The sequence below is a fragment of the Ranitomeya variabilis genome, chromosome 4 (assembly GCF_051348905.1).
Source record: "Ranitomeya variabilis isolate aRanVar5 chromosome 4, aRanVar5.hap1, whole genome shotgun sequence".
Taxonomy (NCBI): Eukaryota; Metazoa; Chordata; class Amphibia; order Anura; family Dendrobatidae; genus Ranitomeya; species Ranitomeya variabilis.
Genome location: NC_135235.1, coordinates 456094767 through 456120286, shown reverse-complemented (window position 1 = coordinate 456120286; position 25520 = coordinate 456094767). Strand labels below are relative to the sequence as shown.

The following is a 25520-nucleotide window of genomic DNA, read 5'->3' as shown; positions in this document are numbered from 1 at the left end:
TGTACGATGTGTCCTATGCGCAACATTAAGAGCCTTAAGAAATGTGGGACTGCACGATACTAACGTGTTTCTCGCCTTCAATCTTCTTGTCAGCCACCCGCACAGCTTCTAAATACTTGTAATACAGCTCCATAAGGCGGTCCACCTGGTAAATGGAAATGAGCAGAGGTTCCCGAGTCACACAGCAAACCTCAGTGTAGCATACTATGGGGACAAGTCTTTGTGACCGACACTCACCTTCTCGCTGTCACTCTCGGTGAACTTGTTGAGTAGTCTGGTTCTTTGCTGCCCTTTCAGATTCCGCAGTAATGAAGCCAAGATGGAGCAGATATGTTCTGTATAGTAAAAATGACACGTTCCAATAGAGACGCTGACATGAAAATGTATAGAACGCTTCTTAATGACGTACCAGTGATGCTAAGCATCCCTAGGGCTTCTGAACTAAGACTAACACCTTAATCTGCACCTGTGCTGCATTCCATAAAGGGGTATACAACCCCACGACTCCTCCTGTATACCCCCAAAACATTTTGAAACCCTTATGTTTTAGGGTCTGCCCACACTAGGGCATATGCGCCCTTATGTTTTAGGGTCTGCTCGCAGTAGGGCATATGCGCCCTTATGTTTTAGGGTCCGCTCGCAGTAGGGCATATGCGCAGGATGACGGCGATCAGAATCCGGGAGGAGGGATAGACGCCTCAGCAAAGACGCCTATCGGGATGATCCAGCAGGATTTACATTAAGTGTGCGAAAGTTTCAAAAGGTTTTGGGGTGTATACAGGAGGTTACATACCCCATTATGGAATGCAGCAATGCAAGCCAATGTGCGTGCTTCATTTTAATGCCGCTGTCAGAGTTTGACAGCGGCATCTAAATAGTTAACAGCAGCGATCAGAGCTCAGCTATCTGCTGGCAGACACAGACACCAGCTATGTTATATAGCAGACATCTACTGAATGTGACCCCAGCATGGGCATAATTTTATGCTAAGGGGGTAAAAGGGATTGGCAAGTTTCTAATTTTCCCTACAAACAGTGAAACTCTTGTCTAGAGCCTGGCATAACAGATCATACCCATGTAGGTGAATAGACCAAGCTGCACTAGCAGATCTAAATTATTACAAATTATTTTCCTCATTTCATTGGTGTGCTTACTTCACCAATATAACCGCTTCTTAATTTCCCATAGTAATAAGTCTCATTTCCAGCCTTATGGTCAGCAGACCGACTTACTTATGCAGATAGTTACATTGTTAGCCAATAGTGTCCTTCAGTATGCCAGTAAGACCCCTTCACACATCAGTCTTCTGCCATCAATCGCAATCCGTCGAATTGTGAAAAATGTTGCAGATTGTGAAAAACTGATGCGACGGATCCATTTTTTCGCCGGATCCAACTAGCTAATCCAGCTAATTGGATCCTAAAAAAATCAGAGCATGTTCAGTTTAAAAAAACGGAATCTGTCGCCAGATTCTGTCATTTGACGGATCCGGTGCCATTGGCTTCCATTCTAGCAAACGATGGATGGTGATGGATCCGTTGCTGTACATTTTTCGACGAACACAAAAAACGTTACTTTGTCTGTTGTCTCCGGCCACCGGACAAACAAACAATTTTAGACGGATCCGGCTAACAACGGATGAAACGTGAGGCCATCCATCGCAATCCGTCGCTAATACAAGTCTATGAGAAAAAAACGGATCCGGCGGCATCAGTAACCGGATCAGTTTTTTTCAAAATTCGACGGATTGCGACTGATAGCAAAAAACTGATGTGTGAAAGGGGCCTAATACTGGATGGAAACAAGTCATATTTACTGGTGATTTCTTAACACTTACTGGAAAAATTACTTTTGCATCACTAAAATAAAAAATAGCCTTTATATATTTATAGTAATTAGTTTGCAGTGTGGATAATCTCACAAAAACGAAAGGCAACTGTATCCATATAAAAGCCAAGTTGGAGGAGCCAGTGAGAAGGTCAGAGCCGGAATGGCAGGGACATTTGCTTCTGGGAAAACAGCAGCACTCAGGGCTTTAGTTTCCTGCCATCGCAAACTAAGTAACAGCGTCACATGGGAACGCAGTCTAAAAGCAACGCGTGCGGGGGGCTCCGGGGTAATCAGTGGATTAGTCCAACCTCTGGAAGCGACTCCTCTGAAAGTCTACAAGGACTTCCTGCAGAAGAGAATTGCTATCCAGCTTGTCATCAGTTATTTTTACTGCATACCACGTGTAATTTACATCATTTACACTCTACTTATAACCCTGTGCAGTGTCATTGCGCTGGGAGTTGGGGTGGACTGCACTGCTGAGGCTCGGAGCAGTGGTGGACTGCACTGCTGAGGCTCAGAGCCGGGGTGGACTGCACTGCTGAGGCTCAGAGCCGGGGTGGACTGCACTGCTGAGGCTCAGAGCCGGCGTGGACTGCACTGCTGAGGCTCAGAGCCGGCGTGGACTGCACTGCTGAGTCTCAGAGCCGGGGTGGACTGCACTGCTGAGGCTCAGAGCCGGGGTGGACTGCACTGCTGAGGCTCAGAGCCGGGGTGGACTGCACTGCTGAGGCTCAGAGCCGGGGTGGACTGCACTGCTGAGGCTCAGAGCCGGGGTGGACTGCACTGCTGAGGCTCAGAGCCGGGGTGGACTGCACTGCTGAGGCTCAGAGCCGGGGTGGACTGCACTGCTGAGGCTCAGAGCCGGGGTGGACTGCACTGCTGAGGCTCAGAGCCGGGGTGGACTGCACTGCTGAGGCTCAGAGCCGGGGTGGACTGCACTGCTGAGGCTCAGAGCCGGGGTGGACTGCACTGCTGAGGCTCAGAGCCGGGGTGGACTGCACTGCTGAGGCTCAGAGCCGGGGTGGACTGCACTGCTGAGGCTCAGAGCCGGGGTGGACTGCACTGCTGAGGCTCAGAGCCGGGGTGGACTGCACTGCTGAGGCTCAGAGCCGGGGTGGACTGCACTGCTGAGGCTCAGAGCCGGGGTGGACTGCACTGCTGAGGCTCAGAGCCGGGGTGGACTGCACTGCTGAGGCTCAGAGCCGGGGTGGACTGCACTGCTGAGGCTCAGAGCCGGGGTGGACTGCACTGCTGAGGCTCAGAGCCGGGGTGGACTGCACTGCTGAGGCTCAGAGCCGGGGTGGACTGCACTGCTGAGGCTCAGAGCCGGGGTGGACTGCACTGCTGAGGCTCAGAGCCGGGGTGGACTGCACTGCTGAGGCTCAGAGCCGGGGTGGACTGCACTGCTGAGGCTCAGAGCCGGGGTGGACTGCACTGCTGAGGCTGGGAGCCGTGGTGGACTGCACTGCTGAGGCTGGGAGCCGTGGTGGACTGCACTGCTGAGGCTGGGAGCCGTGGTGGACTGCACTGCTGAGGCTGGGAGCCGTGGTGGACTGCACTGCTGAGGCTGGGAGCCGGGGTGGACTGCACTGCTGAGGCTCGGAGCCGGGGTGGACTGCACTGCTGAGGCTCAGAGCCTGCAATGCACAACTTCTTTGAGTCCTCACCCTCGTGTTCCTTCTCAGATACACCGCTTTTCTTCATCTTTTTGGGCGATTTCATGAAGAGTGGAAAGATGGTCCTGAGGCCGAGGATGTCTACAAACTTGTGGCAGTTGTCACTGCCTTCAGGGCCAATCATGGCGTGGTCCAGCACACGAAGAGCGCTACAGCGGGACATTTTCTTCTCTCTACAAAGAATTACAGGACATTGTTTCAACTTACACACAAAGCCTTACATCAGTAATACATGTTCATGAAGCCGCACATTTATTAAACGTCTTGCTTTCAGACGTCTTTACAATGGGGGGCACCTCACCTGAGCATAAGGTTCATGAGCTGTAGTCCTTCACCTTTCAGGAATCGGTCTCTGTTGCTGCTCAACATTAGGCATGAGCAAAGGGCATCAAACAGGTTTTCCATCATTTCCTGCTCCTCTGCAGTGCTAGGATCATGCCGCTTAAACACCTAAGAGGAAGCAAAATGCACAGCGATACACTATGTACAATGAATAACTTCACCCAAAATACAAAAACCTAAGAGTGTCCACAAAGGCGTATACGCCAAGAGCCATAAGTGCCATACAGGTACTATATCTGGCACCTGTGTTATGTGAAAGGAAGAGAACACATGTCTTTAAAGGGAACCCGTCAGCAGGTTTTTGCAGTCGGAGAGCCGTATGATGTAGAGGCAGAGACCAGGATTACAGTGATGTATCTCTTACTGAGCTGCTTGCTGTAGCTTTGATACAATCACATTTTTATCTGCACAAACCTACCAGTTCTCTTGAATGCTGTGCTTTGTATAACCCCACCCACACCACTGATTGGCTAATTTCCAAGTACACAATGCATAGGCAGAAAGCTGCCAATAAGAGCTGGGGAAGGGTTATACAAAGCTCATGAATATGGAGTACTACATGGCAGCAGGTTTCCTAGTCCTCTAGTGATAATCTGCCAATAACAGTGATTTTATTGAAACTGCAATAAGTAGCTAGGTAAGTGACACATCGCTGGAACCAGGGTCTCCAACTTTACATTATACTGATCTCAGATTAAGTAGCGAAAACTTTGTGACAGATACCCTTTAAATCTGTATTTAGCTCGCACCGGAGTGGGCTGGCAAGAAGCTGATGTTCTCAATTTTGAAACTGTCCATACAGATTACGATAATTAGCTCTAAGCATTGTAGGTGGCATTATCCATGTACCTAAAGAGCAATTTTATTTACACAGCACTGCAAAGGAAATGTAGCAGAGACTCGATACCTGTACAGATCCTAATGAATGTATGACTCCTGTTCAAAGCTGTAAACCCCATGCCACACTGGCAATTGGCAGAAAGAAATGAGAAAATGATGAAGAATAGCAATAATCAATATTTTAGCAGAGTCTGGGTGGCATGGGGTTTGGCATTAGACAGTATCACAGACAGGTGCGCAGTGACATTCTCTTGTAAAAGCTGAGACAGCAGTCTACCACCGTACGCTCGGAAAGATGCCAAGGTGTAAGCGGGCAGCGAGTGGGAGGCTCTCACCGATAACTGCTGAAGCAGCACGTCTATTCCATCCAGCTCCCCCAGGAGCTCACGGGTGTCTGAGAGAAAGGAAGATAATGTCAGCAGAGAAGAATAAATCCATCAGCAGAGAGGATCAATACACAGTGACAGAGGGCAAGATGGTACATGAGACTGAGGAGGGAGGAGAGAACTGAGGAGAGCGGGAGAGGGGTGTCAGGAGTAGGAGAAGACAGGGGAGAGCGGGAGAGAGGTGTCAGGAGTAAGAGAACACAGGGGAGAGCGGGAGAGGGGTGTCAGGAGTAGGAGAACACAGGGGAGAGCAGGAGAGGGGTGTCAGAAGTAGGAGAAGACAGGGGAGAGCGGGAGCGAGGTGTCAGGAGTAGGAGAACACAGGGGAGAGCAGGAGAGGGGTGTCAGAAGTAGGAGAAGACAGGGGAGAGCGGGAGCGAGGTGTCAGGAGTAGGAGAACACAGGGGAGAGCAGGAGAGGGGTGTCAGAAGTAGGAGAAGACAGGGGAGAGCGGTGTCAGGAGTAGGAGAAGACAGGGGAGAGAGGGAGAGGGGTGTCAGAAGAAGGAAAAGACAGGGGACAGCAAGAGAGGGGTGTCAGGAGTAGGAGAAGACTGGGGAGAGAAGGAGAGGGGTGTCAGGAGTAGGAGAGGACTGGGGAGAACGGGAGAGAGGTGTCAGGAGTAGGAGATGACTGAGGAGAGCGGGAGAGGGGTGTCAGGAGTAGGAAAGGACTGGGGAGAGCGGGAGAGGGGTGTCAGGAGTAGGAGAGGACTGGGGAGAGCGGGAGAGAGGTGTCAGGAGTAGGAGATGACTGAGGAGAGCGGGAGAGGGGTGTCAGGAGTAGGAAAGGACTGGGGAGAGCGGGAGAGGGGTGTCAGGAGCAGGAGACGACTGAGGAGAGCGGGAGAGGGGTGTCAGGAGTAGGAGAATACAGGGGAGAGCGGGAGAGGGGTGCCAGGAGTAGGAGAAGACTGGGGAGAGTGGGAGAGGGGTGTCAGGAGAAGGACAGGACTGGGGAGAGCGGGAGAGGGGTGTCAGGAGTAGGAAAGGAATGGGGAGAGCGGGAGAGGGGAGTCAGGAGTAGGAGAAGACGGGAGAGCGGGAGAGAGGTGTCAGGAGTAGGAGAGGACTGGGGAGAGCGGGAGAGGGGTGTCAGGAGTAGGAGAACACAGAGGAGAGCAGGAGAGGGGTGTCAGGAGTACGAGAAGACTGGGGAGAGCGGGAGAGGGGGGTCAGGAGTAGGAGAAGACAGGGGAGAGCGGTGTCAGGAGTAGGAAAGGACTGGGGAGAGCGGGAGAGGGGTGTCAGAAGTAGGAGAAGCAGGGGAGAGAGGGAGAGAGGTGTCAGGAGTAGGAAAGGACTGGGGAGAGCGGGAGAGGGGTGTCAGAAGTAGGAGAAGCAGGGGAGAGAGGGAGAGAGGTGTCAGGAGTAGGAAAGGACTGGGGAGAGCGGGAGAGGGGTGTCAGAAGTAGGAGAAGCAGGGGAGAGAGGTGTCAGGAGTAGGAGAGGACTGGGGAGAGCGGGAGAGGGGTGTCAGGAGTAGGAGAGGACTGAGGAGAGTGGGAGAGGGGTGCCAGGAGTAGGAGAGGACTGGGGAGAGCGGGAGAGGGGTGTCAGGAGTAGGTGAAGACAGGGGAGAGAGGGAGGGGGTGTCAGGAGTAGGAGAAGACAGGGGAGACCGGGAGAGAGGTGTCAGGAGTAGGTGAAGACAGGGGAGAGAGGGAGGGGGTGTCAGGAGTAGGAGAAGACTGGGGAGAACGGGAGAGGGGTGTCAGGAGTAGGATATGACTGGAGAGAGGAAGAGGGGTGTCAGGAGTAGGAGTGGACTGGGGAGAGCGAGAGAGGAGTGTCAGGAGTAGGGGAAGACAGGGGAGAGCAGGAGAGGTGTCAGGAGTAGAAGAGAACTGGGGAGAGAGAGATGGGTGTCAGGAGTAGGAGAGGACTGGGGAGAACGGGAGTAGGAGAAGACAGGGAGAGCGGAAAAGGGGTGTCAGGAGAAGGAGAGGACTGGGGTGTCAGGAGTAAGAGAAGACTCGGGAGAGGGGTGTCAGGAGTAGGAGAGGACCGAGGAGTCGGGAGTAGGAGAGGACTGATGAGAGAGGGAGAGGGGTGTCAGGAGTAGGAGAAGACTGGGGAGAACGGGAGAGGGGTGTCAGGAGTAGGAGAGGACTGGGGAGAGCGAGAGAGGGGTGTCAGCAGTAGAAGAGGACTGGGGAGAGCGGGAGAGGTGTGTCAGGAGTAGGAGAGGACTGGGGAGAGCGGGAGAGGTGTCAGGAGTAGGAGAGGAATGGGGAAAGCGAGAGAGGGGTGTCAGGAGTAGGAGAGGACTGGGGAGAGCGGGAGAGGGGTGTCAGGAGTAGAAGAAGACGGGAGAGCGGGAGAGGGGTGTCAGGAGTAGGAGAAGACGGGGGAGAGCGGGAAAGGGGTTTCAGGAGTAGGAGAGGACTGGGGAGAGCGGGAGAGGTGTCAGGAGTAGGAGAGGAATGGGGAAAGAAAGAGAGGGGTGTCAGGAGTAGGAGAGGACTGGGGAGAGCGGGAGAGGGGTGTCAGGAGTAGGAGAAGACGGGAGAGCGGTGTCAGGAGTAGGAGAAGACGGGAGAGCGGTGTCAGGAGTAGGAGAAGACAGGGGAGAGCGGGAGAGGGGTGTCAGGAGTAGGAGAGGACTGGGGAGAGCGGGAGAGGTGTCAGGAGTAGGAGAGGAATGGGGAAAGCGAGAGAGGGGTGTCAGGAGTAAGAGAGGACTGGGGAGAGCGGGAGAGGGGTGTCAGGAGTAGGAGAAGACAGGGGAGAGAGGGAGAGAAGTGTCAGGAGTAGGAGAGGACTGGGGAGAGCGAGAGAGGGGTGTCAGGAGTAGAAGACAGGGGAGAGCGGGAGAGGGTTGTCAGGAGTAGGAGAGGACTGGGGAGAGCGGGAGAGGGGTGTCAGGAGTAGGAGAAGACAGGGGAGAGCGGGAGAGGGTTGTCAGGAGTAGGAGAGGACTGGGGAGAGCGGTGTCAGTAGTAGGAGAATACAGGGGAGTGCGGGAGAGGGGTGTCAGAAATAGAAGAGGACTGGGGAGGACGAGAGAGGGGTGCCAGGAATAAGAGATGACTGGGGAGAACGGGAGGGGGTGTCAGGAGTAAGAGAGGACTGGAGAGAGCGGGAGAGGGGTGTCAGGAGTAGAAGAGGACTGGGGAGAGCAAGAGAGGGGTGTCAGGAGTAGGAGAAGACAGGGGAGAGCGGGAGGGGGGGTGTCAGGAGTAAGAAGACTGGGGGGAGTAGGAGAAGACTGGGGAGAGCGAGAGAGGGGTGTCAGGAGTAGGAGAGGACTGGGGAGAGCGGGAGAGGGGTGTCATGAGTAGGAGAAGACAGGGGAAAGAGGGAGGGGGTGTCAGGAGTAGGAGAAGACTGGGGAGAACGGGAGAGGGGTGTCAGGAGTAGGAGAAGACTGGGGAGAGCGGGAGAGGGTTGTCAGGAGTAGGAGAGGACTGGGGAGAGCGGTGTCAGTAGTAGGAGAATACAGGGGAGTGCGGGAGAGGGGTGTCAGAAATAGAAGAGGACTGGGGAGGACGAGAGAGGGGTGCCAGGAATAAGAGATGACTGGGGAGAACGGGAGGGGGTGTCAGGAGTAAGAGAGGACTGGAGAGAGCGGGAGAGGGGTGTCAGGAGTAGGAGAAGACAGGGGAGAGCGAGAGAGGGGTGTCAGGAGTAGGAGAAGACAGGGGAGAGCGGGAGGGGGGTGTCAGGAGTAAGAAGACTGGGGGGAGTAGGAGAAGACTGGGGAGAGCGAGAGAGGGGTGTCAGGAGTAGGAGAGGACTGGGGAGAGCGGGAGAGGGGTGTCAGGAATAGGAGAAGACAGGGGAAAGAGGGAGGGGGTGTCAGGAGTAGGAGAAGACTGGGGAGAACGGGAGAGGGGTGTCAGGAGTAGGTGAAGACAGGGGAAAGAGGGAGGGGGTGTCAGGAGTAGGAGAAGACTGGGGAGAACGGGAGAGGGGTGTCAGGAGTAGGATAGGACTGGAGAGAGGAAGAGGGGTGTCAGGAGTAAGAGAGGACTGGGGAGAGGAAGAGGGGTGTCAGGAGTAAGAGAGGACTGGGGAGAGAGGTGTCAGGAGTAGGAGAATACAGGGGAGAGTGGGAGAGGGGTGTCAGGAGTAAGAGATGACTGGGGAGAGGGGTGTCAGGAGTAGGAGAGGACTGGGGAGAGCGGGAGAGGGGTGTTAGGAGTAAGAGATGACTGGGGAGAGCTGGAGAGGGGTGTCAGGAGTAAGAGGACTGGGGAGAGAGGTGTCAGGAGTAGGAGAATACAGGGGAGAGTGGGAGAGGGGTGTCAGGAGTAAGAGATGACTGGGGAGAGGGGTGTCAGGAGTAGGAGAGGACTGGGGAGAGCGGGAGAGGGGTGTTAGGAGTAAGAGATGACTGAGGAGAGCTGGAGAGGGGTGTCAGGAGTAAGAGGACTGGGGAGAGAGGTGTCAGGAGTAGGAGAATACAGGGGAGAGTGGGAGAGGGGTGTCAGGAGTAAGAGATGACTGGGGAGAGGGGTGTCAGGAGTAGGAGAGGACTGGGGAGAGCGGGAGAGGGGTGTTAGGAGTAAGAGATGACTGGGGAGAGCTGGAGAGGGGTGTCAGGAGTAAGAGGACTGGGGAGAGAGGTGTCAGGAGTAGGAGAATACAGGGGAGAGTGGGAGAGGGTTGTCAGGAGTAAGAGATAACTGGGGAGAGGGGTGTCAGGAGTAGGAGAGGACTGGGGACAGCGGGAGAGGGGTGTTAGGAGTAAGAGATGACTGGGGAGAGGGGTGTCAGGAGTAGGAGAGGACTGGGGAGAGCGGGAGAGGGGTGTCAGGAGTAAGAGAGGACTGGGGAGAGGGGTGTCAGGAGTAGAGGAATACAGGGGAGACTGGGGGGCGTCAGGAGTAGAGGAATACAGGGGAGACTGGGGGGCGTCAGGAGTAGGAGAGACCTGGATGAGAGGAAGGTTGGGGAACTTTTAGATGCAGTCAACTGAGCTGTGCATCACAAATGACAGAAGGCATAAACAATACATTAATACCTTAATCCTCTTACCATCGTTATTCTGGAGAAGAATGGCCAGAATTTCACTGCAGTACAGCTTGTTGGCATCAAACGGTAGCTTGGCCTACATGCCAGAAAAACTCAGGAATTAGTGTGTTGGCAGCCACAAAATACACAGAGCAGCGAGGAGGGAATATATGAAATTATAATGCAGGAGGAACACTGGGTATCTACAATACAGGAAGACTGCGGCCAGGCAGCATTGCATCTATCACAGCCAATGATTGGAAATTGGGTCGCATGGCTAACTAACAAAAATGCTGTAAAAAATCCAAACTGTGTTTAAATTTATCACTATAGAATGCAAGATGCTCGTGACTTTACTTCGCTTTAATCGCTTTTATAATGTGCCCCTCATACCTGAATTTGTCAGGGGGGCATGTCTTTTCCCCCCGGACACAAACGCCTCCCAGCTGTCACTCAGGGCCTCTGTGCGCCGCCTCCATTTCCTTCCTGAACGTCCCCGTCGCCTGCTCTGTAAGTTTTTTTTTTTTTGTCGGGCATGCAGTTTGCCCTGCAATTCAATACAGCGCAGGCGTCGGGGATGTTCAGGAAGGAAATGGAGACGGCGCCCCGAGACTATGAGTGACGGCTGGGAGGCATTTGTGTCAGGGGGAAAAGACGTGCCCCCCTGACAAATTCAGGTATGAGGGGCACATTATAAAAGCGATTATTTCAGCGTTTGCAGGGACCTGAACTAAAAGAGCTACCTTGACAGAATGCAGCATTAGTGCTGCACAAGGTGGCTCTTTTAGTTAAAAACGCCTGGAGGGGGTCACAGGTTCCCTTTAATTCCTGTGAAGCACCTGAAGGGTTAATAAACGTCTTGAAAGTGGTTTTGAGCCCCTTGAGGGGTGCAGTTTTAGAATGGTGTCAATTTTGGGTATTTTCTGTTATATAGGCCCCTCAAAGTGACTTCAAATTTGAGGTGGTCACTAAAAAAAGGTTTTATAAATTTTGTTAGAAAAATTAGAAATCGCTGGTCAACTTTTATCCCTTTTATCTTCCTAACAAAAAAAAATGTTTCAAAAATGATGCAGATGTAAAGTAGACATGTGGGAAATGTTATTTATTAACCATTTTGTGTGGTATAACTCTCTGATTTAAGGGCATAAGCATTCAAAGTTTGAAAATTGCCAAATTTTCAATGGTTTTGTCAAATTTCTGTTATTTTCATAAGCATATGCAAATCATATCGACCAAAATATGCCACTAACTTGAAGTACAAGGCGTCATGAAAAAACAATCTCAGAATCAGTGGGACACGCTGAAGCTTTCCAGAGTTATGACCTCATAAAGTGACAGTGGTCAGACTTTAAAAAAAAAAAAAAAAAAAAAAAAAAAAAAAAAAATGGCCTGGTCATAAAGTGAAAATTAGCTCTAAGTCACTAAGGGTTTAATAGGAGAATCTGCACACAGACGAGAATAGGACATGCTCCGAGCCTAACATGATTGACACATGGATCCGAGTATAAAATGGATGTGTGCAAGGATCAATGTAACGCTATGGGTTTGTGTGTTACCCCTGAGAAAAAACTGAGCAACTCACCAACGTGCCACATGGATGTGTGAATGTAGCCTAACAGAGACTTTTACAATACAGAATTCTTTTAGCAGCAATGTATTATGTGCTGTTTTAGGCTATGTGCACACCATGCGGATTTGCTGCGGATTCGCAGCGGATTTTCCCGCGCAGAAACGCTGCAGATCCGCACTGTGATGTACAGTATAATGTTATTCTATGGCAAAAAAAAAAGCTGTGCAGATGGTGCAGAAAAATCAGTGCGGAAAAATCAGTGCGGAATTGCTGCGGATTTCAAAGAAGTGCATGTTACTTCTTTTGTGCGGATCTGCAGCGGTTCTGCACTCCTCCATGTTAAAATTCCGCAGTGGCCAAAAACTGCTGAAAATCCGCACAAAATCAACATTAATTCCGCATAAAAACTGCGGCAAATCCGCGGCTGCGGATTCTGCCAGGAGATGCGGATTTTGTGCAGAAAATTCTGCACCTCTTTTCCTACGTGTGCACATACCCTTACATCAGTCTGTACCTGCTGTGCAATGGACAGAATACAGACTGGCGTCCATTACCTGTAGGGGAATGGCCTCCTTCTACTAAGCAGCCAAGGGTCCAGGGGATCCTTCCACCTACCTTCAACCTCTTCAGCAGCCACTGCAGCAACCCTTGCTGTGCCGCCTCAGAACATATCTCCGGACGAAACTCGGTCATGTTTTCAATGATTGCTGAAGGGAGAAGAAGGACGTTACTTAGCCCTAATGTACCCACCATCTGTATTACCATTTTCTCAATACAGTAATTGGGAACAAAACTACACACAACACAGTGCGAATAACGACACTCTACAATTTACACGGCTCAGTATCGTTACAGTATTTCCGTTTTGGTAGATGAAAGACCATTACCTCTCCTCACAATTGTCTAGTGTCCCCTTCTGGTCAGCAAGCCTGTAACATGGCGTAGGAATAGCAATGTAAGCAATTCCCACAGGGGGTGACTGCGGGGCTCACTTCTTTGTGTACCCACTTAGATACCTTGGTCAACAGCTACTGGCTTTGACCCCTAAGGGGTAAGCTGCCTGAATAGGACTGTCATCAGTATACCACAGCCATTACCCAGTACACAGCTGACTTTGCTCCTGATCTCGCTCCCTACATACACACTTGCAAACAGGAGGTTTTTTTCTCCTCAGGAGATGGAATTTAACATTAAATTCAGTTCCCATTACAAAGTTACCTCAGTAAATGGGACTGGGATATCTAGTTTGATAAAAGAATATTATATGTGCTACATGAGCTATCCATATTATGGAAGTTAATGCCTTAAAGAGCAACCATCATTTTATTCTTTTCATAAATCAATTGTATCTTATCAGAGAAATCCACTTCTTTCTCCTCCTGGATTGATCATTAAAGGGGTTGTCCACTACAAGGACAACCCCTTATTGATCAAACTGTATGGCCTCCTGTGTCGGCGCCATTCCTGCGGTGTTGGCACTCGCAGTCTCCGGTGCTGTTGTTGTGACACGTGGTGCAGGCGCCAAATCAGAGCTGGCGCCACTGTCCCCGCCTTCAGACAAATCGAACATGAAGAGGAAGCTATCTCGGACTTCCACTTCCTGCTCAATTCGACAGGAGGCGGGGACAGTGACGCCACCTCTGATTGGCATCACAACAACCGCACGGGAGCCCAGGAGACAGAATGTAGACACCGCGGGAACGGCGCTGGCACGGGAGGGGAGCATAGGCTTTATTATTTTATGGGGGCAAAGTGAGGGGTATGAGAAGAAGTTGTCCAAGTAGTAGACTACTTCTTTAATTTCCCAAATTCTCAGGTCACAGGTAAAACTTGTGTTCAGTGAATACAGAAAGGAGATGACAATTGGTGCTTATAAAGGGAAATGAAGAATGGCAAGGGCTTGTTCACACTGCATTTTTAACACATTTTCTCAAGAGTAAAAAAATAATTTGTATCTGCAGCCGTACCAAGAGTGTTGTGCACGCCATCTGCTTCCTCCTTCGCGGTTTCATCAAGACGCTCCAGATTCTGCACCAGCAGGGCGATCACTTGTCCTTCCACCTGAGGATCAGCAAAGCCATCTCCAGTTTTCCAAGCAGTATTGCATGGAGTAATGTGCTCCTATAGGGTTACTCACCAATGCGTCTATAAGGACCTGCGCGCCCTCCTCGCTCTCATGTAAAGTATCTATATCCGTCAGCTCCTGCAGCAAGTCAACCACAGCAACACATACATGTGGCACGCTAAGGAAGCAACGTGCTGTAGTCAGACAGTGAGGATAAAGGGAAACGGCAGCATCCACAGCTGAGTATAACACTTTCTGTATTCATTTCCCATAGTGGACGCCCTCTGTCCACAGCACTGTAACAAGCAGCGCACCCGGGGGTCCCGCATCACAAGACTAGAGATTTATCCACTGAAAGTAAACTATACTGAATGACTGTCAGGAGTATATACAGAAACCACAGTAAAATATTGCAGAACATTTCCCCACACATAGCTTTATTTAACCATAACATCCCTTTAACGGTACATCTAATTGCCATATCTATTCAGAAATTAAAAGGAAAGTCTTCCCTATAAGCTGCATTAGTAGTGTTAAGAAATAAAAAAACTGGGCCTCACATACCTGGCCCAGGTCCAGCGCTGAGCCACTACTCCCCCCGTGTCTGTTGATGTCACGTCAACAGCGCAGCAGGCAATGAATGAGCTGAGAAGAGGACTAGGCTCATGCCGCTTACATAGGATGAGGCACTGAGCTCAATTGTCTGCATCAACGTCATGTCAGAGCTGTCGACAACGCCAGTCACCGAGTGCAGCGCTGGAGACTCAATGCAGGATCCAAGCAGACTAACTAAAGCACATCTCACCTTTTTACTGCTAATGGAGCCTACAGGACAGGGGACAGTCCTTTTATTTAAAGGGGTATTCCCATCTCCAAGATCCTATCCCAATATGTAGTAGGTGTAATAATAATAGCAAATACCTCCAATTAGAAATGTAGTATAGTTCTTCTGATTCACTATGTCTTTATTTCATGTAGGGTATTGCAGTAGCTTGGGTATCTATGGTTACAACCACTCATATAGTGACAGACAGCTCTTAGTGGTCATAACTATGGATACCCAAGCTAATGCAATGCCCTGCATGAGGTAAGCGACATAGCGAATCAGAAAAACTATACTACATTTCTGATTGGAGGTATTTGCTATTATTAATATAACACCTACTACATATTGGGACAGGATCTTGGAAATGGGAATACCCCTTTAAATAATCCAAATGTTTATACCACCGCCATATTCCATAGCATTGTACACAGAACAAATGGTCACACGTCAGTCTCTCTCTTTCACATGGTCTTACAAGCTCTAGTCCACCTTGACAACTGTGACACTTGCCTGAGTCCATTCCCTAGGAAGCGATGCTCGTGCCACTTTTTTTTTTTTTTTAGAGGCGATTATGATGATGAACAATCATTTTCACTCGTAGAAATGGGAGAAAAAAAGGATTTGTGCCAGAGCCAACATCCTGCACATTCCAGGTCCACAGTAATTCCATGGCCACCATAGCACACTCAACAATATAGTGGTTGTCATTTTCCGTAAAAGGATATCAGTGTTTTCATGCCCCAGCAATCCCAGCAAAGACTGCACGGCATTCAGCTCCACCAGCAGGTGATACAGGTCCGGTATGGTGGCGACCACGTGCATCTCCTGTATGATGTCGTTCAGGTCCAGCTCAGACTCCATGAACCTGCCAGTGCAAAGAGGAAGAGCCTGGTGATCGGAGCCACGGGCAGCGGGTCCGCAAGGCTCAGCTATATAACACAGAGGTTTGCTTACTTTTCGGGGTTGTCTGGGAATTTAATACGCAGCTCCTGGTTCTTATAAGATCTCTTCTCAAAAGTCAGAATCATCCTCTTCACTGCACTTTCATCCAGAGGCTCCACCTAACAGGGACAAATATTAGCACCCCTTAAATAGATCTCCCCGAAACACAAAGGGTCCTACTCTAAAGAAATAAAAGTGCAGTAATGAAGGTACCTGATGAGGTACTAATTACTAGTGATGAGCGAGTGTACTCATTGCTCGGGTTTTCCCCGAGAACGCTCTGGTGACCTCCGAGTATTTATGACTACTCAGAGATTTAGTTTTCATCACCTCAGCTGGATGATTTACAGCTACTAGCCAGCTTGAATACATGTGGGGATTCCCTAGCAACCAGGCAACCCCACATGTACTCAGCCTGGCTAATAGCTGTAAATCATTCAGCTGAGGCGATGAAAATGTAATCTCCGAACACTAACAAATACTCGGAGATCACCTGAGCAACAAGTACACTCGCTAATCACTAATAATTATTTAAAGGGGTATTCTAATTTTGTCACATCATATATAGTGATTCCAGCTAGGTTGTGTGCCCAATCGGCAGATAATGAACAATGTACCAGTGCACGATGCCCACTGCACACACACGGGGCCAGGCACATATCAGCAGACGTGACTGGTCCTCTTACAGTCAGCGTTCCTTCCAAGGCAGGTGCAGAGACAGTGCCGTGATGCTGCACAGTAGCAGTGCTCACACCAAGCCACTCCTGCACCCCAGCCCAATAACCAATCAGCTGCTTCTTCACCTGCAGTCTATGGAAAGTAGCTGCACGTAAAAAGCTTATCTATTGGCCAAAATATTAAGACCAGAACTTAGAAACATCAAAACCTGTCACCTACAACAGAGAAGACAAGGCGATTCCATCCTGTTTAGAGAAACACATCGCTGAAATATTTTATTTCTAATCGATTTGTATCTTCCGAATTGTAGATTTTCTTTCTCCCGGGGGTACCTGTCAAGCCTATCATATTTTAGAGATATACCTCACAGCATCCACATGGACACTTGGCGCTGTCAACTGGTGAAGACTTTTACAGGATAGAGATCTAGGCATGCTCTGTAATCTGTGCAGAGGTCATTGTGCAGGGAGGGGAGAGGAGATGTATCATGTATCGTGTATATAGGTGTTATCTGTGAGTGCAATCTTGCCTGTGATTATAATGAGATGACTACTGAAAAACAGTGTTGGCAAAACAGGAAGTATCAGCCCATTAGTGGCCAGAGTGAAAACTGCAAGATTTTTTAGTTTAACCTCTTCCCACATTAGGACGTGAATTAACAATGAAGGGGTTCGCAAGTGTGGAGGGGGCTCCTTCCACATGCGATAGATACCAGCTATATTATATAGCTGGCTTATGGCACAGCTGTAAACTACTTAAAGGAAACTTGTCACAAGAAAAACTGCTATTAAGCTGCAGATTTGGGGGTTAATAATAATAATGTTATCAACCTGCTCAGTGGCTGCTCATACCCGAACACTGTAGAGAGAAAATTAATTTTATTCCCCCGGCAGTGTTCCAGTTTCAGTCACGGGGAGGGGGGGGGGGGCACCAATGCAGGTTCAATTACCTGTAACTGTGCCCCCGACCCTGACTGACCCTTGTTCTGCATTAGGACCATATATATTCAAATTACCCCACTTTGTAACCAAAACCCAAAAAACAATGGTAGAATTTTTTTTCACCAATTCATGCCCCTTGGATTTTTTTCCCATTCTTCAGTACATTATATGGTAAAATGAATGTTGTCATTCAAATCTACTTCCATGTCGATAGCAAAATTAAAAATAAATAATAATAAAAAAAAAAGTCATAACTCCTGGAAGGGGCGAAGGAAAAACAAAACACTAAAAAATTTCCTGTTACGTAAAGTGTTCAAATACAATGCCAAAAAATGTTAATGACGTTTTTTTTTATTTTTTGCATTGCAAAACAGTTAAAATATCGGAGCCAAATTATTACAGAAGGTAACAATTGTAGAATGCTGTGTTGGTCCCTATACCAAGGGTCTTTGCTGCAGCAATGAAATTCAGGGTTCCGCAGGAGAGGAGACCTTTTTCAGGGGGACACCTGCGACTCTGAAATTGGGAGTCCTTGACAGCCACTACTCACCTCCTCGTCATCGGCACTACCAGCTCCATCGGTTGTTTTCCGCTCATCCTCTAGTAGTGCCTTCTCTTCATCACGCGCCCAGTTCCGACCACCTCTCTCTTTTCTTGGAGGTTTGACCTCATCTGGGTCTTCTTCTCGCCCCCTTTTAGCACCTCTGTCAGGCTTAGGAGAGAAATCGGGAAAACAAAAATTAGCATTAAACAGGATTAATGTGAAATACAGAGGGACGATTAGGAAAGCCTACAGGTCTGTAGGAGGTACCATGTCCTGCCATACAGGGTGTGTGCATATGCATGGTCGCATAGAAAAGGATGTCTAATGTTATGTTCCTACCATGAGTTTCTGATTGTGTTTTTTCGCAGCTTCTTACAGTTTCAGTAAAATGATTGGCATTTATAGAAATCTCTCACCATCGTGCTTTTTACGCTGAATAAACTGACCTGCGGTGCACGTTTGAAATCCACAACATGTCATTTTCTTTTGGGGTTATGAGTTTTATGTGCCGATTTTCCTTACAGAATTGAATTAAATGAGGAAAATCCGCAGGTAAAAGAACACATCTGTTTTTAGTGAGTCTCCGCTTCGGAAAACATTGAAAACCCACATATTCCGCATGACTGGATCAATAAAGTTTTGTCAATGCCAAATACCAGGCGGTATGAACAACAGATCAGCTTTATTTAAAACAGGACACTACAAAAAAAGAAAAACAAAACCAAAAAAAAAACAAAAAAAAGCCTAAAAAGGTATTAAAAAAAAAAAAAACAGTCAAAAATGCAAGGAAAAAAATGCTAGGAAACAGATTTACCTAATAGGTGCAGAAAATCTGCTAAATCAAATACTCATGGTGGGAACATAGCCTTATGCAACCCTCCTGCTACTTGCCAAGGCGGCATTGCTATGCCTGGCACATATAGCTCTGGTATGGAGACAAGACAAACATCAAACAGTTCGATAAAGCAGCAGTGAAAAGCCGCTTAATATTCAACTCGGCCCGAATAACAAAGCTGAACGCTAAATGCGAGCAATCAAATGTGTGGTGTGGGGTTACAGAGCAAGACCAAGCTTGTTCTGGATGCAAATGGTAATTTGCCAATTAATAATTCATGGCCCTCGTTAGACAGTCACTAATCTTGGCCTGCCAGCTTATACACTGGCGCGCGGATGAAGTACGGGGATTTGGTGTGTAAGTGGATCCCCTCTGTCCGCTCATCTCCCTGCTCGGAGGCTAGTTTATGGGGTTTAATTAAAATTATTAATTAGACGAAAAGACCAATCTTATCTTGCGGAGACAGATTTTGAGGCTGTGCAGAGCAGATGATATGCCGGTGCTCAGACTTTCTGGGTCTATATGCCCTGCCCGTGTATGCCTATGCCTTATAGACCCCCATTTACTGATAAAGGGTCTCCAGTAATCCCAGAAAGGTTAATGTTTCATTCTATAATTTCCATGATCTGCTTTCAATGCCCCGAGTGTGATTATTTCAGAGGTAGAAACATGACGGGGGATGAACGGTTCAGATACCGATGTGTCCACTATGTGCTGCATCGCACGCCACACATAAAAAGCGATTTTCCTTTTAACACCTTCTCCCTTTATGTAAATGGTGCAATTTTCTACTGTCAGGTTCTCAGGCTGCTCGCTAAAATACCGTCAGCACTGCACCAATGTGACTTGTGAAAATGAACACTCGGCTTGACGACGCGCTAAACCTGAAAATTCCCGTTAACTACATTCCCTTGAGTCATACACACGAGTCCTGAAGATATTGAGGGGGGAGGGATGTAAGGTGGGATCCATATAAAGGAGCACCGCTATCGTAGGTTTAGTGGCTCTCATGGGTGAAAGTCTGTCTGGATATTTTAAGCCGCAATGTCATAGTTCGGGTACAAAGAATATGACCTCAGAACCAAGCTGATTTAGTGTCAGTAAATGAAGGCATAAATCGCTAGGATATGCTATCACTTACCAACCCTAATCCTGAGAATGAAAGTGATGCGCTGGTGGTACAGCTGGCACAGTGTTGAGTCCTCCTCGCCGTTTCCTCCCTGCAAGAGCATTTCTACCCATAAGCTGCAAAACAGTGATCCCCGAGGTCGGATCCCTAGCGATCAGAAAGTGAATGCATAACCTAATATTAGGGCTAGGAATACTGCCTCTAATGCTGGTTTCACATTTGCGGTTGTGTCCGCAGCATTTCGGACGCATACATCCGCATGCGTCTTGATTTCCTATCTTTAACATTGTAGACGCAGGTTCACGCGTTTGCATGCGTTCACCTGCGTTTGTTTACGCACGCGTTTTTTCGCGGTGTGCGTCGGGGGCGCGGCTAACGCACCATGTTGCAATTTTTGAGGCGGCAAATTCCCGACAAATATGCGCAGACATGCACATGCGGATGAGTGCGTTAAAAAAAACGCATTACTGTCTATGGGAAAGCATGCGTTCGATGTGCTTCCGTACTTTGGATTGCGCATATCCATGAACTGATTTATACACGCCCATTGAGTCACGCCCAACGGAAATATCGAACGCATGCGCATAAAAAACGCAAACGCAGGCAAAAACGCATGCAAATGCTGCGTTTGTTTGCCGTCATGCTTACGCTGATGCAGATAAAAAAACGCTGCGTTATCATGCCTTTTGCATGCGTTTGCGGACGATACGCTGCAGACTCAACAGCAAATGTGAACCTAGCCTAAGGAAAAAAATCGCCATATACAGACTTGGACGGACCCTGTACGCCAGGGCACAAAATCCACAGTGGATTCTGACACAAGTGGAAGAACCTGAAGACTTTGTGCAAGGTGTGATGCATTTAATGAAGCCAGCTCTAATGCCTGACGAAGCAGTAAGATACATGTAGGACTATGCTAGCCATCATCTGGTCATATAGACCCTGGGCTGCACAATATTTTAATTTTTCCACAACATTATTGGTTTTCTACTCTAGCCCTTTAGTCAGATAATTACCAGCATTTTTGTATTTGTGAAGTGATTACATTTCTAGTGCAGAATAGGAAAGTGTCCACATGTTTCAAGCCAAGCCAGGCTTGAAAAAGGCTCAGTGTGAGCCGAAACGTCGCACAGAGATGTGGGCTGAATAAACCTCACTTTTTTCACCTTGAAAAGTATTTGGAGTGCTGCCTTCTTTTGCTCTTTTAGAGATATAGATATATATATATATATATATATATATATATATATATATATATATATATATATATTTTTTTTTTTATTGATTTTCAAAGTTTGGAAAAAGTGCGAATTTTGGTGTTGCCTGCCTTTACATTTCTCCTCATAACTCAGGTTATAAAAAAAGAAATAGAGAAACAAAATAAACACCATTCTACTCACAACTGTACAGGCTTTCACCAGATATGTCACAAGAGTTTCTTTGATAATATTTTACCCATGCGAACGCAAATGAAAAATTTTAAAACGCATTTCGGAAAAAAATGTTTAATTTCAAAATTTCAAAAACCGCACATGTGCCTGCTATGCTCCTAGCCACATCTGTGCCAAAATACAAGATGGGATCGTGATGGGATCATATTTTAAAAAATAAACTATTACAGTGTCAATTCGAAAATCTTGAATTCGGATCTGTTCAGCCTGTGGTGTAGAAGTGTGTGGTCTATATTTTCCAAATAATCCATGATTTTAAGATATTACGGTATTATTTTATTATGCTACAGAGTCTTAGAAGCAGGAGAGGACAGAGGAGAAAGCTTTGTTAGGGCTGATAATGAGCAGGGGTAGCCAGTGAATGCAGAGCAGATGGCCAGCCAGCACTCGAGCCTCCAGAGGCCATATTCACACCAAATCTTAACACCCAGGCAACTCCTCAAATGGAGGGAGAAAAATATTCTCAACATCCAGTTCATGTATTGTACAAACCAGGACTATGAGGAGGAGAGATTGTGAAAACATCGGTTACAGGAAGCAGAACCCATCACAGGGACTCCGCAATACCGGACTGTCATCCCATGTAGTGACAGAGAAATAAAAACAAGAATTTCTTCATTCAGCAAAGACAACAAAGTTCATGAGGTGGTAGAAGGCGGCACAAGATTGGCAATGGATGACAGAACTCCTATGGGAGTGGAGCCGCATATTCATTACTGTAATGAGCGGTACCATGTGACTGCTCAACACAGGAAGAAGCTGCCGGCGCCGGAGAACCAGGGACTGCACCACGCCAGGAGCAGGCGAGTATAATGCAGTGCGCGATATTCACCTGTTCCCCGTTCCACTGACGGCCGCCGCTGCGTCTTCCTCGTCCTCTGCAGTGACGCTCAGGTCAGAGGACGCGGAAGACACAGTGGCGCCGGAACGAGGACTGGTGAGTATTGCAAGTGCCGGGGGCCTGAGAGGTGAGTATGTCATTTTTTTTTTTTTTTTTAATAGCAGCAACAGCATATGGGGCAAATATCTGTATGGAGCATCTTATGGGGCCATAATCAGCATTTGTGGAGCATTATATGGGGCAATTATCTGTATGGAGCATCTTATGGGGCCATAATCAACATTTGTGCAGCATTATATGGGGCATATTTTAATATGGATTATCTTATGGGACCCATCAAACTGTATGGAGCATTATATGGGGCTCCTGATTCAATATGGATATTCAAAAACACTTAACCTACTGAGGTCTCAATTGATTTTACTTTTATTGGTATCTATTTTTATTTTTGAAATTTACCGGTAGCTGCTGCATTTTCCACCCTAGGCTTATACTCGAGTCATTAAGTTTTCCCAGTTTTTTGTGGCAAAATTAGGGGGGTCGGCTTATACTCGGGTCGGCTTATACTCGAGTATATACGGTAGTTCATATTTTATAGAACGAGGATTTAACTACTGTATTATTCTTAAACACTTCATAAATGACATGTTTAGTGATATAATAGAAAAAAAATAGTTAATGTATAAATAGGTGGTAAAAATATTGGTTCTTGTAATCTTATTTTTAACATATAATTAAGATGAGACTGTAGTTGGAAAAACCACACTTGAGGATATGCTCACCTTTTTTCTTTTGGCTTGTTCAATGCATTCAGGTTGAAAATGCTGAGCAAGTTGTGTTATGATGACTAAGATGTATTTATTCTGGCACTTCGATATTTGTTTTTTGTGTTTCTTTATTATTGAATTCAACATTTATATGCAAGAAGTTGTAATTTGAAAAGAAAACGGGAAGAAACTCACATATAAAATCAGATGATTCAAGGATTAAAAAAAAATAAAAAAAAAAAAATACAAATTTGATAGGTCCCAAGTTGAATCCCTGTACAAATATAATCAAGAACATAAGTAACACACATACATGTTTTCACAATTTTGAAACATGTTTTTTTCACAATTGCGCATCAAAATTTTGAATTTGATTTCTCCAAAACAAAATGTAAAGAAACATAGTCTTGTGACATATCAAATGAAAGCCGGTACCGTTCTGAGAACTCTTTATCTTAATACTAGCCTGAGATAAGATTAAAAAATGTAAAGCCATACCAGGCCAAAATCTGCGCTTTTTCAAAACTTTAGAAATCTGTAAAAAATTAACTGATGAAGAAAAAAATGAAAAACTTTTAATTTGTAATTAACTAAAGTTGTACTTCATTAAAACAAAAAAATAAAAAAATTCATATTTGGATCACTTGAAATGGAATGACCCGAAGACAGCATCCCCAGAAGACAACATCCCCAGAGGAGAGCGTCCCCAGAGAACGGCATCCCCAGAGGAGAGGGTCCCCAGAAGACGGCGTTCCCAGAAGACGGCGACCCCAGAATACGGCGACCCCAGATAAGGGCATCCCCAGAAGACGGCATCCCCAGAGGACGGCGTCCCCAGAAGACGGCATCTCCAGAGGAGAGGGTCCCCAGAAGACGGCATCCCCAGAGGAGAGCGTCCCCAGAAGACGGCATCTCCAGAGGAGAGGGTCCCCAGAAGACGGCGTTCCCAGAAGAAAGCGACCCCAGAAGACGGCATCCCCAGAAGAGAGTGTCCCCAGAAGACGGAATCCCCATATGAGAGCGTCCCCAGATGAGGGGATCCCCAGAGGACGGCATCCCCAGAGGACGGCATCCCCAGAGGACGGCATCCCCAGAGGACGGCATCCCCAGAGGACGGCATCCCCATAGGAGAGCGTCCCCAGATGAGGGCATCCCCATAGGAGAGTGTCCCCAGAAGACGACATCTCCAGAGGAGAGCGTCCCCAGAAGACGGCATCTCCAGAGGAGAGCGTCCCCAGAAGACGGCATCCCCAGAGGACAGCATCCCAGATGAGGGCATCCCCATAGGAGAGCGTCCCCAGATGAGGGCATCCCCATAGGAGAGCGTCCCCAGATGAGGGCATCCCCATAGGAGAGCGTCCCCAGAGGACGGCGTCCCCAGAAGACAGGAGAGGATAGGTGTGCACTGGTTTTAAAGGGTTACTGCATTTCTTAATTATTTTTGTTTTATGTTGCAGCTCCTGTTTAGTTATGTGAAGCTGTGAATGTCCTGGTCCTAAGGCGCCAAGTGGAAGGCAATCAGCCCATAGACTTTCTATAGGGGACGCATATCTCTCCAGGACGGAACGAGGACTTTTGCCCCTGGGGTCACGTTATCCTGAGCGACCTCTGCTGGTAAATCAAAAGATCGTGACCCCGCAAGATCAGACGCTCCATGTACGGTCAGACATACTGGGAAAATACACTACAGGCAGTCTGGGGTCTAGTAAACGGGATGTCAGAGAGCTGCACAAATTTATCAATTGACAAATGTAATAAAGCGGTAATTGTATTAAAAGGATTGTTCCACTAGGAGAAGCTGTGCCCCTAGAGCAGCCCCCTGCAAGATGGACCAGCCCACACTAGTGCCCATTCATGCACTGGCACCATGTATCGTGTGTGTATACATAGGGCAGGAAACATTACACTGTGATGGGAAGGCATCCATCCATCCATCCAATAACCTGCTGCTGGGTGCAGAGACCATCCAGCAGTGCACACTACAAGTCTCAGCATGCAGGGACTCCACACACGGGTCCATAGTGTCCGGCCCCGCGGCCTCACCGGCACACACCGCGCATAACCCCGGTGCTCTACCTGATACCGCAACAACTCCCCAACATCCATGGCCGAACCTAGACCTCAGCGGCTCCTGGGAGGGATGACGTAACAGGAAGGGGCGGAGCCTCCCCACAATGCAGCGCTCATGCCAGGAAGCAGCAGTGCACACGTGGGTTGGTCACTGAGAAGTGAGGAAGGGCAGGAGCTGCAGAACAACGTGTATAGCTGAGAGGAGGCGCACAAGGGAGCTGTGTGTGGTGGGAGAGGCTGCAGAACAGTGTGTTTATGTGTGGAGTGAGGAACTGCAGGAGGGGTTGTGTGTAAATGAGAGGAGCTGCAGGGCTGTGTATAGATGTGAGGAGCTGCAGGGCTGTGTATAGATGTGAGGAGCTGCAGGGCTGTGTATAGATGTGAGGAGCTGCAGGGCTGTGTATAGATGTGAGGAGCTGCGGGACTGAGCTGTGTATAGATGTGAGGAGCTGTGGGACTGAGCTGTGTATAGATGTGAGGAGCTGCGGCACTGAGCTGTGTATAGATGTGAGGAGCTGCAGGGCTGTGTATAGATGTGAGGAGCTGCAGGGCTGTGTATAGATGTGAGGAGCTGCGGGACTGAGCTGTGTATAGATGTGAGGAGCTGCGGGACTGAGCTGTGTATAGATGTGAGGAGCTGCGGGACTGAGCTGTGTATAGATGTGAGGAGCTGCAGGGCTGTGTATAGATGTGAGGAGCTGCAGGGCTGTGTATAGATGTGAGGAGCTGCGGGACTGAGCTGTGTATAGATGTGAGGAGCTGCGGGACTGAGCTGTGTATAGATGTGAGGAGCTGCAGGGCTGTGTATAGATGTGAGGAGCTGCGG

General features: G+C 48.3%; 1 protein-coding gene across 1 annotated transcript in view; it reads right to left on the bottom strand.

The window, feature by feature from the left end:
- CTNNBL1 (catenin beta like 1) overlaps positions 1-24920 on the bottom strand; it is a 31872-nt gene extending 6952 nt beyond the window's left edge. The window contains exons 1-13 of the mRNA XM_077251607.1: positions 24701-24920; positions 17608-17769; positions 15451-15557; positions 15222-15361; positions 13743-13840; positions 13573-13666; positions 12221-12312; positions 10060-10132; positions 5027-5085; positions 3811-3959; positions 3501-3682; positions 238-335; positions 65-145 (exon numbers count right to left, since the gene is read on the bottom strand). Of these exons, the coding sequence (XP_077107722.1) occupies positions 65-145; positions 238-335; positions 3501-3682; positions 3811-3959; positions 5027-5085; positions 10060-10132; positions 12221-12312; positions 13573-13666; positions 13743-13840; positions 15222-15361; positions 15451-15557; positions 17608-17769; positions 24701-24730 (1365 nt within the window). The 5' untranslated portion in view covers positions 24731-24920. The remainder of the gene's footprint in view (positions 1-64; positions 146-237; positions 336-3500; positions 3683-3810; positions 3960-5026; positions 5086-10059; positions 10133-12220; positions 12313-13572; positions 13667-13742; positions 13841-15221; positions 15362-15450; positions 15558-17607; positions 17770-24700) is intronic.
- Between the last annotated feature and the right edge of the window lie 600 nt (positions 24921-25520).